Genomic DNA, 16,877 nt, shown 5'->3' on the forward strand with positions numbered 1-16,877 from the left:
TTAAAGCAGCGTAATTTACAGTATACGTATTCAATTGGAATGAACGTTTTCTTGTAAAGGTGACGTTAACACACTTTTTAACTTTCATAGACTTTTCCGAATCAGCACAACCGGATGTTATTAAATTCGAATCATGCTGCAGATATATTCGAAATCACGTTCATTCGCTACAGTTATGCAAACTACACAGTCGTTCGCGACCATTTTGAACAAACATTTGAGGCCAATAGTAATATCATTTATGTATACAGAAACAAAAGAGGGCCCGCAACTGAGCCTTGGGGAATTCCTGAGGTCATAGGAGCATATCCGGACAAACAACCATTGAGAGCGACCGACCACTTTCTTGGAGAGAGATACCGGGCTATCCATGCAATAACCGATTCATTCAGTTTATAGACCGCAATATACTAATAAGAAGCTCATATAGAACACCGCCAAATGCTTTTTTGCAGTCTAAGAAAATACAGTCAACTACTTCAACTTTATCTATTGCTAGAGCGAAATCGTGCGTGAACTCAGCAATCTGCGTTGAGCAAGAAAAACCTGACGAAATCCGTGTTTGCTACGATGCTGGCAATTATGTCTAACAAAATGAGTCATATCCGAAGTGTAGCTAAGCTCACCTTTATACACAGAACTATATTAGCATCCAGGCTTCGTCATTGACAAGGCTCTCTTGTTATCGCAAATTTAAAACGACACTTGGTTTTAATTAAGCAGTCATAAAATCCGAGGAAGTATCAAAGTGCAGTGCACGAAGGTGAGCATGAGCTTAGCCTCTTCTACGTTTATCACCAACAAAATAGTGCAACATTGTTTTTCGCAGTATTATTGTAAGAAGAATCATCGAAAACTTGCGCTTTTGTGCGCCCCTGCCTTTCTTTGGTGGGGAGTCCTTGAGATGGCACCGATTGAAATCCTGCGTGGTGGCCGCTTGCTTGACGCCCTTTAAGGCCAGTTATTTTCGGTGAACCACCCGCCGCGGTGGCTCAGTGGCTAAGGCGTTGCCCTGCTGAGCACGAGGTCGCGGGCTCGATTCCCGGCCGCGGCGGCCTTTTTCTGATGGAGGCGAAAAGCAAAAACTCCCCCCACCTCCCCTAAGGGGATCGTGCAGAAATACGAATTCATTGGGTGCACCGATGAGTGCGCTGCGAGTAATTATTATTAATGGCGTAATTAAATGAAGAGAGCCGTGAGTGTGAACGTACCCATTTATTCATTCATCAGCACCTGTTTGTGTTATCGTTGTACCTGACGGCCACAATGACCGCCTTGTGGTCGCTAAAGTGCACGGTCAAAGGGTCTTTGAGAAGCATACGCGCGTCACAGTTTCGCGTAAAGACCAGATCAATGCAACTCCCGCGAATGGTAGTGGGGCACGTGTTGGCGGAGCCGGAAGAGAGACACCGCATAGAGTGCTTGGTGTGCATGGTTCATAGTCCGAGCGCGGAGAGGATGAGCGCCCGAGCTCTCTCTCTCCGCCCGAGCGAGCTACGCGATGCGAGCGCCCTCACCCGACCGCGCACACTCCTCCTCTCGCTTACCCTCCGCTGCTCCGCGATGCGAGCGCCTCACATGCCCGCGCGCGCTCCTCCTCTCTTTACCCTCCGCCGCTCACCACCTGCCCGGTTGCTAGGCGCGCCACATCCGTTGATAGGGCGCGCGCGGGAGCGGAGAGATAACACCTGCGCGGACGCCGGCCAACGTACGCAAGACAACCCCCGACTAAGAAATGCATTCGCAATTAAAACGCCCGTGTGTACGAGATTTCGGCGCACGTTAAAGAGCCCCAGGGGGTCAAAATTAATCCGGAGCCCTACACTACGGCGCGCCTCATCGCCTGCGCTGCGTCGGCGCGTTAAAACCCTACAATCAATCAATTATTTTCGGTGAACCACGGCCATCTCGGGTCGGACATCTCTGCCGGGTCGATGTCTCCAATGCTCTGCCTTTATTAAAGGGGCGAATAGCGTGGAGTTATGCGTCGAAGCCGGCGGGCGGGGAGGGGTATAGCGGCTATGACTGCCGAGGCTTAGCTCACCCGCCCGTGTGGCACAGTCTTCTTGCAATACATGGCATTACGATGGCCTAAAAGGTTACCTCGTAACTTCCAGCGAGTCTTTGAACCTTTCCCGTTCACCTATAACCACTCATTACTGTTTGACAAACGAAGTTCGTTCACTTAAAACGTTGAAGCACCGAGCGGATTAAACGTGTCTGCGTCGTTTAGCTCCCTAACGGCTTTTTCTTCTGTTGCATCCCTCGGGCCGCACAAAGGCGCGCCGAAGAACAGAGCTTACGCCGGTCAGCAAGAGAGCAGAACGTCCCTTTATTGTCAAAGCCAGGCTTGCTTATATGTGGTTCGAACGTAAGAGAGGAAGGGGGACGAGGGAGAGGAGCGGCGATAGCTGCCGCCGCGACATAAAGAAAGATGCGCACGTAACCGTGCGCGCCACGGAATGGTGACGTCGGCGCAGAATATGCAACATCTTCACCCAGGAAAAAACCGCTCCTACACCATCCTGTCTTTTTTCAACCAATAGGGCATGAGATCCGGCGCCCAGACGCATGCCGTTATTTTGCTGTACGCCGCTTACCGAAAGAATGGCGTATAACCTGAGACCTTACGTCGGCTGGTCTGCTCCTGAACACCGGTTGCCAAATATTCTGCGGCCGTTCGCTTGCCGTGATTAGGCCTAGGACCGCTAACGGAATAAAAAGCGTACATTCTGGGGCCGTACGTCGGCCGGCGTCCATCATAACGCCGGTTGCCTAAAGAAAACGAATATTCTGCCGCCGGGCGCGCGGTTAACCGTTGAAAGAGCTGATGCGCGGCAGCGGCGCTCCGGTCGGTCTCTTTTCGAACACTAACGGCAACAAGAATACGAATAATCTGTGGCCGTTCGCTTTCCGTGCTTCGGCTGAATACCGCTTCCCAAAGAAAAAAGGGATGTCCCAAGGCCGTACTTCGGCCGTTTTCTGTATGAACATCGGCAGCCGAAAGTGAACTTAATATTTGACAGCCGGGTACCTGCCGTTGTGTGTCTGAACACCGGCGGCCGAAGAAACACCGCAGCGCTGGTTGCCGAAAGTTGGCTGTTAAACGAATGATCAGTGGCTGCCAGAATCTGGACGCTGGCCGAACATGCCAGAAAGCGGCCGTAGACGGGCCGGTCATGGGACACACTTTCTGTACCGCCTGTTTCTAATAAAGTCACCTATGGGACATGCTAGGGCGTCGTTAAAGGAGTGACCCATTCTCAACGAGTTATACCCTAGTTTCTGCAGGGGGAAGTGCCAGCGGTCAACGGTGGTGACACTGAGGCGAGCCGTGAAGATTAACAAGCGTGATGAAAACGTAGGGTCTCACTTAGATTTTTTATTATCTTGTCATCTGCGCCACTGAAACTTGTCGTTTGTCTCGGTTTTTGTTATCATGACGCCGCCCGAAACGACTACTTCAACGGGTTAATTAGTGTCACTAGATTCAGAGTTCTGTCACTGCGGCACGCAAGTGAGCAACGGTGGCCATTCTGGTGTTGCCAGATTGCCGCTTTTGCGGCCTCACCTCTTAATTTGACAAGGTCATTGGTACACAACACTGCCGAAGACGCACAAAACATGGCCTCTTTGTACACACTTTTGCAGGTGAAATGCAGCAAAGCGCGTTATCTGTGATTCGCGTTCGGAACGGCGCCAGTAGCGCGCAGCCGCAGAGTAGGGAGGACAAGCTGGGACTGCCACTGTTGACCGACAGAAAATGCATAAACCACAAAATGGCGGTGCCCATCCGCGTTGGTGGCGTAAACAAATGTCACGTGATGCGAACTGACGAATGATCACCGCGGCGGCAAGAAACAATAGAACAGAGTGCCAATACTCTGTTATCTTATCTAGCGGCACTAGGGTTAATCATGGCTGTTGGTAGGGTAAAAGCGCCGAAGCTTACGTAAATTAAAGGCTACTAACAGAGCCCGAGTTGAAGACGGTATCTTTCACGATAGAAGTGACGTCCCCAACCACCATGATATAGAAAAGGACACTGCTGCTTGGGCTGAAAACATCAGTGCAACCATTGTTTCCTGTATTTTATCAATGCCAAACGCATCTGACCCCAGCGGCCAACCAAGCCCTACTCCGGCCACTCTCCCCCAATTGCTAGCCTTCCCAGCGCTTTAGTCACGTGACCGGTTAATGTCGGGGCGAAGCGTGGTAGAAAGCGATAACGTCGGAAAAATGTGCTCCGGCGCGACGCTGAGTTTTTTATCGCTGGCCAGAGCTCCGCAACTTCAGTAATCTAAAACGTCGGTTGCCTTGGCAACCAGGCACAAGCCGCTCTCGAATTAAGTTACTGTTAGGTGATCCCGGTTAAGCTCACGTCCCCACCTTGCGATATGTGGGCGAAACAGGTGATCTAGTCCTTCCCATTTTGAAGCGGGCGATGCGTTTGGCATTAAAAAAATACAGGAGGCGATGGTGCAGCTAGCCTATACAGCTCCAGATTGTCGTTATGATGTTGTCTTTAAAAATTCCCTTTCTTCAATGTGAGCGAAAGCAGATTGTTCAGGCACTATGGGGTTGCCTTCATCTTATCTATCATGCGCTGGTCGTGGTCGGTGCAGCCACGGCGGCTTATCGACGCTCTTTTCTCGGAAACCAAACAACGCGCGTCAGCCGCAGACTTCGAGAGGCGGCTGATTTTTGTCGTGCATATCAGATGCCCTGCAACGAGTAGAGTGAGCGCATACGCCCTCCGTCTGTGCACGCCATTGAACATGGCTCATAACAGACAGGAGTTCGCACTGGTTGGATATTCCGAACACCTTGAAAGGAGGCCCCTGAAGTTTGTGGATCCCATTCCTGCGTCCAGAATCTGCAGTGCGTGTGGCAACATTCCGAGACTGACCTACATTCTTATGTGTGGCCACGCCTTCTGCGAACCGTGCTATGAGAGCTGCGCCAGCACTTCGGAGTGTGTCTGTCCACTGGACGGCGATGTTTGTGACAGAGATGACGTCACCAGGAAGGAGTACAAGGTCGAGCAGCTACTGGGGAGAAAGGTGAGGATCCATGGGTGGGGGCGGAACCACCCGAATTATTGTATGGGGATAGGCATGGCTCCTTTACTAAAGAGAACAAGTTTTTTTAGGTCTCGTCTGTACGTTTTTCGGGGGACGTGAATTGCGATTGTATTGAGTATTTTGTGTCTTGGACCTCCGTCAATCTCCCGTATGTCTCCCCATTGAATCGATGCTCCCTTCGGACGCTTTGATGCGGTAACAACTGGCGGGCATACTGCGATTCCGAGAACTTCGGAAAAGGATGGACGCGTTACACAAAAATCGGCGTTTCCGTGTTGGTAATAATGCGAAATAAGACGGCTGGGAAAAAGTGATACGGCTAGCCCAAATTAGCTTTAAACTTTCCTTTGGTGCACACCTAAGTTTTGCCCAGGAAGCCGAATATTTGCTTCCTACCGTTTGGCCTTCACAGGAAGATGTGCTGATGGAATTAAAGGACAACGAATAAACACGAATCTGAAGACTTTCATGCCACAGCGGTAAGCAAAGAAATAGGGCAAAGCCCTCTAAGCGTATTTTTTCTTGAACAGCGCTGTATTAATTTAAAACTTCAACAGACAAGGGAAGAGCACAAAGGGACGGAACGAAGCGCTTCGTTCCTTCCTTCTGTGCTCTTCCCTTATCTGTTGAAGTTTTCATACAGCGCGGTTCAAGAAGATGTATAACCAACAAGCCCCGTTTTAGCCTTGCCCTAAGCGTAGCGCAATCTAGCTGCCAGGTTCTAAAGATTTGCGCTCGTGCTGGAGGCTTTTTCAGTGCCACAGCCAGTTAAGGGGCATTCATGCGGGGGATAAAATCCATCCGATCCTCTCCGCGCCGCCTATCACGTGATCGCACGTCACTCATGCGTGCCTAGACATGAGGGGCAGCCGGCAGATGCGTGGGCGGCGTGCCCTCCTGAGCGGCGCCGCCAGGATCCGTGGCGGCCACGGCAGGGATTTGGCTGTGCTCGCAAGTGCTTTTCGCCCGTCTGGCAACTTTCTTTCATCGCTTTTCGCGATTCGCTCTTGTCGTAGTTGGTGCTGATAACTGATACGGAGAAAACGCCGGGCCGAAGTTTCTGGCATTCGGTCGCTGTACCCAACGTACCTCACATCAGCGGTATAGGGACCGGGCGGAGACGGTATGGCACCACCTTCGCTTCAGCGAATAGCGCCGGCCGTGTGGAACCGCTCGTCAGTGGAATGCCGGCGGCGTAAAACTCCTCGAAAAAGGTACGCCTCCTAAACAAAAAATCGAATTAGTTTGGGTCCCAGCCGACTCCTCTGTTGAGGGCACCCGCCGCGGTGGCTGAGTTGCTAAGGCGTTGCGCTGCTGAGCACGAGGTCGCGGGTTCGATTCCCGGCCGCGGCGGCCGCTTTTCTGATGGAGGCGAAAAGCAAAAACGCCCGTGTGTACGAGCTTTCGGCGCACGATAAAGATCCCCAGGTGGTCCAAATTAATCCGGAGCCCTCCACTACGGCGCGCCTCATCGCCTGCGTTGCGTCGGCGCGTTAAACCCTACAATCAATCAATCCTCTGTTGAGGGCAACGAATATGCTCATCAACAGACCCGCGCCCTCAACTCCCGGGCCACCGGGGAGGAGGGAAGGAAATGGCAACCCATCACCCGTTACACAGATATAGTCAAGTATTACAGGGACGGTAGGAAGACGTCATGGACGGTAGGAAGAACCCACCACTCCTTGACTAGAGCCGAACAACCGATATACAGACACCCCCCCCCCCCCCCTGTCTGCACAATAGAATGTACCCAGAGATACACGAGAACAGATGCCCTCACTGCAATGCACTAGGCCCCCTCCAGCACGTCATAGGAGAGTGCAATTTCTCAAAAGACCGCTCCCCACCTATACCCATAAGTAATCCCCCTACTATCCTTACCCTTGACGAGCGATGGGAGATTTTGCTATCCGGCCCCGCCCTGGAAGACCAGCTGCGACTGATCCACAGGGGCCGGGAAGCCCTGGAAGCATATGAAACCCGTGAAGAGGAGCCACCCCATCGTGAGCTTAACGCACTCTATTTCATAATAAAAGTTCTTTCCTCCTCCTCCTCCGGCGGCGGCCAGCGCGGCGAGCTTGCTCATGGCTTTCTGTCGTCCTCCTGCGGTGCGGCTTTCGGAGCCTCGATAACCACAAGGACTTTTTCAGATCAGTAAATCTTGAGTGGAGGCGACTTTTAGGAGGCATGCAATTTGTATAATTTACGCCCATACCCAGAAATTGCAAATCTCTGACTAAGCTTAGCACCCAAGCTGGGAGTTCAGCGGGAAGTGGAAATCCGTTCTCTTTGCGGAAATTTTTCTCACAGCGCAGTTTGGCGCATCGAGGAATATATTGTAGCTAAATGCTCCTGGAAAGCCAGCCTGGGCAGCCGATCTAAGTACGCTTGCAGTTGGTGAAGAAATTGGCCTCACGGACGAGCAAAAAACAAAGCTTGGACAGCTAATAAGATTTACCCCAAAACATAAAGGCTAAGGGACGGCGCTACTTCGATACTCACGGTGAAAACGTAGTTAATTTCACATAAATGCATTTGCAACAGCCATCGGGAAACGTTTACAGATAAATTCCCAATGACAGCGAAAAGGTACGTCTTGACGCGGAAAAGCATTGCTTTATGCCTGTAATAAGTCTTTGTTGCTGGCTAGCTGGTTAATAGTTTTGAAAAAAAGAACAATTACTTTGTGGCTGAAGGACGAGATATGTCTTGAGGCGGAAAAGCATTGCGTTATGCCTGTAATGAGACTTTGTTGCTGGGTAGCCGGTTAATGGTTTTTCAAAAAAAGAACAGTTACTTGGTGGCTGAAGGACGAGCGACAGAAGCATGATAAAAACCAGCCCTCCGTTCCACAACTGAATGCTCCGGTCGCGTTTTGTATACGCTTGGTTAAAAAAACTGCTCCGCACCGAAACCGCTGTCACAAGTTGTAGGATCAAACAAAACCCACGCTATAAAAAAATTGCAGAAATGCTGACAATAGTCTGTTAATGCATAAAAATTCTTATGCGTTTTTTTTTTAGTTTCGCCAACCTTACGGTTTCTGGGAGGCATTAAATGCATAAATCCAGACAGCTAATCAAGTTTTAGCGCAGATTTGTTCGTACTCAGTTTTCTTTTCTTAACTGTTAGACACGCATGAAAGTGCGGGATTACGTTGAACTGCAACGTTAATTATTTTCGATATATTTTTATTTTCGTGCGTTTCTTGCAACGAACAATAGCTGTCAGATTTGAAAGGTTTTGCTGTCACTGTCCTAATTGGGCGACTTTTCTTTCGCTTGGTCATATTGTAGTTTTTTTGGTTTAATGATTTACATTTGCTCTTATTACGTTAAATGTATTGCTGAGACATTACGCGATTTGCGTTGTGGTGGAAATCTTTGTTGCGTTACGTTTGCTGGAAGAGGCTTTCGTCCTGCAGTGAACACAAACAGGCTCATGATGATGACTGGGCCGACAATGCTTAAGCAATAAAACACACCGGCCAGCGCAAACACTCTGCCCAATTTTTTAAGGCCTTGGCAGCCTACCAATGCCTGCCTTTATTTCACACAGGGGGTTAAATGGGGAGAAGAGAGAAGCATTGTAGCTTGGGGTGTTAGGTGGTTGAATAACGTTGGCTCTCGATACAATGCAAACGCGGGAGTTCCGATTCAGACCTCAGCCTCCCATGATGTCACTCAGAAAAATTGAAGGCCCGAAGTGTGCGGTTTCAGAAATAAATTGTAAACTGCCGCGACAATTTCACGGCTACACGGTAATCGAACAACTCGTACGTAAGTGATTTCTATTCAAGACGCACTTATCAAGGTATCCCACCGTTACGGCGGGTGTCAAAACGGTTGTTATTGAAACCAGGGGGAAGATTAAACTAGTAGAAATAGGTACTAATAAATTTCTTCTTTCGCAAATCGGGAGCAGCCAGGCGTACAGCGCCCGCAAAAAGCGCCCATGCGAATGAGGCGCGCAACCGGCTGTGGAAGCGTTCGGCGAGTTTGTTGTCGTTAGTGAATCTAAAGGCTGCATACATGTGCTAGACGTCCTTCCACGGCACATATCCGCTCACAACACCTAAACGTTAAAAGTACAGGCGCAAACGCGACAAAAACCACGGAAGACTGCGTTGTCCAGTGCGGCGGCGCATTCCAATTACGAGGGGAGCCCCAAGTATACTGCCACCACCCGTCCAGCTGCCCGGACCGTATGGGAAATTCCACGGAGGAAGAAAAGATTTAGGAGGGAGCATGACGTCAGGTGGCCCAGCTTTGGCAAGCCTACCTCCTCTGGCGCCGCATTCTCCTCTCCTCGGGCTCTTCCCGCGCAATGCATTATGGATGATTGACCACTTTCAGCCCCGCCGTAGCATTTAGTGGCTGCGGCTGGCTGCTGGTGGAGAGAAAAAGAGAGAGAGAAAAACGTTTAATAATACGACCCATGTCCGGGTCCGTGCTCTAGGAGGTTGAGATCAAACGACCTCCCCCTGATGGTAAGCAGGTGCTGAAGGAGAGTTGTCCACGAAGAGGTCGTCTTGCCGAGGTGGGCAACCCAGGCCTCCCAGGAGGAAATGTGATGAGGTAGTGAGCGACGTTGCGGTGTGTGGGCTCGGGGACAGGTCCAGTAAGTGTGGGTGAGTGTGGGTATGGCGCCGTACACTTGGCAATGTGGTCTACAGTTGTCGTTTGGTAGGAAGCGTGCTTGTGCTTGCATTAGGAGTGTCGCGTACTTCTTCGGAAGAGAATCAGGTGGTGTGGGGAGTTCTCTGTGGGCTATTCGTTCCTGATGGCGCTCTTTCCTGTCCTCTGCCGGGAAGTAGTTCTCGGGCCAGCCCTGGAAAGTGTCGGAACACCAGGCCGTTGAGGCTTTATCTGGTGAAGGTAGAGCCGACCGGCGTTGCTGAAGACGCCGTAAGACATATTTCGGCAGTGTTGCGGTCTCACCCTCGTTTCGTGGATGTACTGTCGCTGTTCAAAGCGACACAAGACGTAGATTCCTTGCTCAGGAAGCACCCTCATGATCTGCGAGCCGAATTTGACTTTTGTGATGGAGGCGAAAAGCAAGAACTCCCGTGTTTACCACATTACGGCGCATGTTAAAGAACCCCAGGGGGTCACAATTAATCCCCAGCCCTCCACTACGGCGCGCCTCAACGTTAGCGTTGCGTCGGCGTGTTAAACCCTACAATCTATCAAATTTGACTTCTGACGTCTATTGTTCGAACCATGACCGGCTTTGCTGGAACACGTGGCAGTAACCATAAACATCCACAAGCATGGAGCAGCCTATGGCTACGCAGCGTTTGCCTGATTTACTGTGACGATTGCGCTTGGCACTCTTCTAAAACTTATCGCGTCACCTTCCCTTTGCATCACAGCGCTGTAAGGAGTGTCCTATCACGTGAGAGGTGGTGCGAAAATCTTTGGTTTCGCTCGCGTGCGCATTTGCATACGGTCACGTTATCGGTGCTCCGGCATGGTGGCACGGTGTATGTGCCACCATCGTCGTGATGTCGTTTGTGGTGCGTTGCTGTGTACTTCAGTGCACATGCATTGGAAAAAAAAGCTGCAGAACCACTGATGGGGCTCGGGGGACGCGAGAAGAACGGATCATTTTCCAGCCCCACGTCGCAGACAGTACGCGGACTGGTTGTCCGAGGACTGCTCAATCCGTGCTATACGTTTCCGGGAAAAACGAATGCTAGATTGCGCCTGGGAGGAACTATCGTGAGTTCTGGACTGACTGCACCCTTGAAAATAAACGGTGGGTTACGTAGAATGGGGCCTGCGCGGAAAAGTTGAAAATATAAAATGATCAGAACCGAGAAAGTGCGGTGTGCTTTGTAAAATAAAATGTAAGTCGCGGATGTCGTACTCTGTCATCTCCACTTTTGCACGGCGGCGGACACAAATTCGACAGCGGCGTGAACTTCGGCGAATCCCAAAGCTGAATAAATAAACGTGTTTTCTGTCGCTCCGTCCAACCACTTGGCCCGCACGATCAGACCGCTGCGCGTTTCGGGTTGCAGGCAGTGCTGCGCGCAAATCCCGGGACGGTGACTCGTCGCCGAAACTCGAATACCCTGACGGAACGGGCAGATGCAAGCACGCAGCGCGGGCAGGCGGCCACATGAGGCTCAAAGAACTACCGCTTGCCTGTCACGTGAAGGAGGAGCCCCCTTGAAGTTTTCCTTTTTTATCTTCTATGACTAAGCTTCACAACCTTCAAGTGATGCTCCCTCCTAAACTTTTCTTTCGTCCATGGGAAATTCCTATAAAAGCCAGTCAAGGGATCAGTGCTGCCAGACAGGTGAGAATTCCGCCAACAGCGAAGGATTCTCCGATGAGGAGGGGATTGTCTGTTCAACTTCAAAAAATCGTACTTGATACCAGTGGCGCCGCTCTCCGAGGGCCCTCTGCATTCGCTCGTGCCAAATACCTCGCATGTTTATGCGCGAACGCGTGACGTGGGGTCACGTGATACGCCAAGTGGGAAGGGAGGCTTGTTTCCCCCGTATGAATCTCTCGTTACGGGTACGAAAAGACAGCATCATGTTAAATCGTTGGACTGTTCAGCGCAACGCTTGTGTGTTGAATCGCTCATTTCATCCCGCATTGCGGCTTAACAGGCAGGAAGCTGCGGGCAAACCATTCGTATCAGACAAGGTCTATTATGCTTGCGGGGTTAAAAAGGAGTGGTTCGAAAGGCTTGCTTGCACTTATCGGTAAGATCCATGCGCTAAGCTGACGCTTGTTTGTTCAAAACTAGATGGTGGTTTTAAGCGCAGGGTTTGTGTTCTTTCTTGCCTCCATCGATGACATTTGAGGGAACACGAAGGCTAGATTTGAAGTGATGCATGCTGCGGCCGCAAATTCGCTAGGCACCGCAGGAGGATAACATGCGCACCTGAATGTATAAGCAACGTCACCCCATTGAGCAGACATTAAGTTAGCATTGAGCAGTATTCCTAAGCAAGGTGAGATAACCGCGCATGCGCGGATCTTGTGAATCCATCAATCTTATCGCGCACCATGCACCAAAGGCTGGCGCCGCGTTTTTCGTATTTCCTTGTAACCCCCTGTACAGGCGACCAGTGCTTTAGCAGTAACGGGCGAAACAGATAGGCGTGCATGTGAACGAACTATTGGCCAGGAGATCGTCCTATAGGTGGCGCCGCTTAAGTTAGGGGGCGCCACGGTCAAGTTTCTATAGAGAGGTAACAAACGACAAAAATACATGGTTTCTATACGGCACTAGTCGGTCAAACAAGATTCCTTTAATGCACGCGGAAATTATGCGCAATGGGGCAGTGGAAATCTACAAAATACACATCAGGCATTAGCCTGCATAGCTTTCCGCAGCCGGAAACCCAACGCAAGCTCTGTTTATCAAAGCTGAAAATTTGAAGGAACGTTGGACTCGTTCTGTAGTACACTTCAGCGCAGAGTGTTTCAGGCGCATCTCAGACGGAAAGGATAATAACAGCGCAGAAATCGCCCGACACAAAAAGCCGACCCAAAAGGCTTTGCAACTATTCGAGGAGGTGAAAAGGCTGATTTTTTTAAAAGAACAGCTGTTCCGTCAGACAATTTACCCGTGGTTAACATGAGAAACCGCCGAAATTTGCAAGATTTTCGAGAATTCGCATTCAACGTTCCGCCTTACCGGGCAAAAAAGGAGTTTGGCTCTAGGTCAATTTTGATGAACGCTGTGTGTACGTAGTACGTTCCATACCTACGAATTTAGTCGCGAGTCAGTCCGGCAATTTATAAGGCCCCGCTTGCGAAGACGATTGTACCCCACAGTGCACGCTACGCCGAAATAAAACTTAAAACATGCTAAAAGCTGCTCTGAAAATATTTTGTTACTAGCAACCTTCACTTCAAAATAACTTACGCGAGAGTTGTCTAAAAACGCTTTCATTTTATTAAAAACGCGTGCAGGTAACCTCAGCGCCAGTGACCTGCAACGCTGCAGGCCGCAGGCCACCGTTAAAACAAGCTGATGTTTCCAACATGAAACCGCTGATGAAGAAATGGCAGGATACGGCTCCGCGAACGAACAAAAAAAAAGTGCATAGCACAATAACACAGAACGATTTATTTTTAATTTTGCACATGCTGCGCAACAGTCAGGACCGCGGTACTTACAGGTAGCAACGCAAAACACGCTCCCAGCGCGGACGACCTGTGATCCGCACAAAATAGGCAGCGCTACACGTACCCCACACTCTGTGTTGTGAATCGGTATCTAATGGTCATTACATGTCGTCGGAGAGCCGGCAGCTCATATAAGACGGGCGAGCTGACACGCAGACAGTGATGGACCAAGCACAGGTAATTGAAGGCAAACCGCGAGATGAACACACCATATAGTTTCATAACATAACTCTATGTGACATGCACAACGACAGAGACGAGCTAACTCAATGAGCGATAAGCGCACATTTCCCGCGCAGCCTTAGCCCGTCGAGAAAATCAGTACGTTTCAAACAGAAGCTGTCGCCGCGACACCAACACTCATTAGTCTAAACAATCACGCGACCCGCAACATTTTACTGTAAGGTCGAATCCACAAACCGGTATTCAAAACGACGCCTTCGAATTCACAGCAGTTCATGAACTACTTTCTACATGCTCTTTTGTCTATATGGCATCATCGCGTTCAATACAAGGACGCCTAAGAACGTTCACCTACTCGCGACAAGTTTGCGGTCTATGCGTAACTGGTTCTCAAATATTTTACAGCTCTCATGAATAATCCTACAGCACCATATGCAGCAGAAGGCGTAGAACATACCCGAGCTGGACTCTAGCGTCCATTGTCGTGAAAATGATCACCTCCTTTTCCTACATCAAGGTCGCTAAACTGGCCGGAAATGCAGCACGCGCCTAAGGGATGCAGGCCGCCATCTAAGGGGGAGGAATTCAGGGGGACTCCCACTTCTCCTTCCTGCTCCCGCCCAGTTTTTGACCAAACCAAAGCCATCATCATCATCATCATCATCATCATCAATATTATTATCATCATTTCCTGCATTAACGGAGCAGCTTCCCTTCGTAGTGTTTACTGCATCTCTCCGAAAACATTTTCTGGAATAATGAGCTTCTTTATTCTGTTAGGTTATTAACTCGTTTAATGATTCGAGTGAACATGTGGCTTGATATAAAGCGCACGGCAGCAACACCTCGTTGTTGAGACATGGTTTCGCTTTGTGCGAGCATATGAGGGAGATTGCCTTAACAGCTAGGAAGATTCAACGGATTAGATTAAGAAGGGGAACGAAGTAGAGTCATTCCCTGTAGCAATCACTACTCTGCATATTCTATATAAATCAGTTGTTACCTGGATGATTTCGTATCCTTGTGATAGCACTCAGAATACTATGTAACTCCTTTTGTAAACCCTGCGTCCTTTTTTTGTGTTATTTTTTTAGATTTTGCTCGCGCAGTTTTTTTTGGGGCTATTGCTATAATGTTTGTCTAACTGTAGTGTTGATGAGCGTATATTATAGTATGAATTGCTTGCACATGTTTCCAGTGCGCTGGACACCTGCAAACGTGGGGGCCTGCGGCTCGGTCAAAATGTTTTTCCTCAGCATTTTCCGCTGGCATCCAGAATCAGGCTCCCCGTAATGCAAAATAAACGATGCTAAGTGAAGTGGACAAGAGCGTTCAGTGACAGGGGGCAGAGAGAAGGGGAGAAGGTGGTTTGGGGATGAGGAAGTTGAAGGTGGATAAGAGAGGAGGTCAAAACAAGAAGGAGAGGGGAGGGAAGTGGAGGGGTAGCGTAATTACCTCGGGAGGGAGGCCTCCTGAGACTCTAACATCTGTCTTTAAAATAAAGCTTACTCACTCTCTCTCTCACAGAGGTGGCCGAAACTGTATGGTTCGACCTTCCTTTCACCAAAGCAAGAATGTACGCTGGGGATTTTTTACCCTAAACCAAAATATACTCGTCACACTTGAGCTACGGTTGCCGCCACAAGCATTGTTGGCGGATCTGTGAGGCGCAAGGCAGAAAAAATGAAATCGGGAGCTCTGCGTTTTTATGAAAAATAATCTGGTGTGGTCCTTCAGACTACTCAACCTCCAACGGGAGGCGGAAACGAATAAAGGAATAAAACATTTATTCAGGGAGATAAGAGCATTAGCTTGTTGGTGGAAATGCTTGTGTGATGGTAGGGCAATTCCTTATGGGTGACGGCACGAACGGTGGACCGGGGAGCCTCGACCGACGGATGCAGTGAAGCAGGATAGACAGGCCTTCATGAACGGGACATCCTATACAACTTTAGCATTAGCCCATCTTGTTATGGACAGCACGTGTCGAAAGGAACGCATGCGTAGGCTCCAAAGAAACGGACCCGTACCGATGTCGCGAGTTCGTCTTCGCCGGCTAGCATCCATTATCCTATGCACCCGCTGTTTTCCTCGAAGGAGGCGCCTAGGCGGCTTCGAGGTCGATTTCGAACCTGAATGACTCCAAAATCCAGAGGCTGCGGTAATCGTTCCCATGATCGGCACACACTCGCCTGAGTTCAGTGGTGCTCATTTCTCAAATCCAAGCAGTCGGCTGTGTTACGGTTCTCCCAGCCGGTGTAGGTTTAGCGGTGGAAGATTTTTATGCTGCTCCGCACGTTGAGGTCACGGACGGTTGTTTGCCCGGCAAATCATGCCTCCGTGTAAGCGCAGGTTTGTCAATCAAAAATTCTCATCAACGTAAGTGATTGTTGAGCGTGATTCTTATCCTTGCTTTTCATACATCAAGAAAATATTGAAACTGCACGTCTTGTACTTTCTCTAAAATTCGGGTTCTGCGGTGAAACGAGAGTTACGGATGAACTTCGACCTCCTGGCTATTCTTAAGGTGCGGGAAATATTCCACGTGCAGGCCTTTCTTGTTTCCCCAACGAAAGAAGTCCTGATCGAACAAAAAGCTGATAGCCGGCCATAACACCAGCAATACGGACAGCTTACGTTTCCGGCACCCAGAAATAAGGATATCAGGATCCAAAGAGAAACAAGCACGTGCGCGTCAGTGGTGGGTATTTAGCTGCAACTTTGAAACGGGAAGCTGTCACCTGGAAGCTTACTGTTTATTCGGCTTGTTTAGGGAACCCACGGGTGCTAGTAAACAACAAAAAATGTGGCTGATCGTTTTTTAATTGGAATCGGTAAACCACGAAAGGGAAATGAGCCTTCACAGGAGCATTTGAATGGTAATCGTGCATCGATATGAACGTGTACATCGCTATGTTTATATTTCGTCGATATGGCACCGCTAGGCGCATCAACATTAAACACTGGATTACACGAGCCGGAACTTAGCGTAAATCGGTTTGAAACCCCAGGCGCTCGCCAACCATGCGAACGAAACCGAACAGGTTTGTCGGCGAATCGTTTGGGGAAGTTACGGTCCGCTACAGCGACAGGAGCATGATTTGCGGGTCGGCAGCAATCTTGTGGTTGTGCTTAGCAAGCGACGTCCTGCTGGCGGCTCGCTTCGCAGAGGTGCGACCACATTGGTCCTGCTCCGTGGAGTGTACGCCAGACGCTTGCGTTGCGACGAGCTCACCTTGTGGAACGCGGCGGCGCTATTCAAAAGTTTCACATAAGCGGCGGACAGATAAACACAGCAGCTTCTATACGCTGCCCTATCGAGGCGCCAACTATCGGCGCTCATTAGCGTCATGACACACTACTTCGCTACAGCTCTCCTAGACGGCACCACCATAATGGAGAAGTTAGATAAAGGGACATCAGGCGCGTTCGTACAGCTATCCGGGCGTGA

General features: G+C 49.8%; 1 protein-coding gene across 1 annotated transcript in view; it reads left to right on the forward strand.

Moving 5' to 3' along the window:
• The first annotated feature begins 4,662 nt into the window (after positions 1-4,662).
• Positions 4,663-16,877, forward strand: part of LOC144173115 (uncharacterized) — a 56,681-nt gene continuing 44,466 nt past the window's right edge. The window contains exon 1 of the mRNA XM_077701629.1: positions 4,663-5,063. Coding sequence (XP_077557755.1) covers positions 4,779-5,063 — 285 coding nt within the window. The 5' untranslated portion in view covers positions 4,663-4,778. The remainder of the gene's footprint in view (positions 5,064-16,877) is intronic.

The sequence above is a fragment of the Haemaphysalis longicornis genome, unplaced genomic scaffold, assembly GCF_048455015.1.
Source record: "Haemaphysalis longicornis isolate Haplotype H1 unplaced genomic scaffold, Haemaphysalis longicornis Haplotype H1 scaffold_29, whole genome shotgun sequence".
Taxonomy (NCBI): domain Eukaryota; kingdom Metazoa; phylum Arthropoda; class Arachnida; order Ixodida; family Ixodidae; genus Haemaphysalis; species Haemaphysalis longicornis.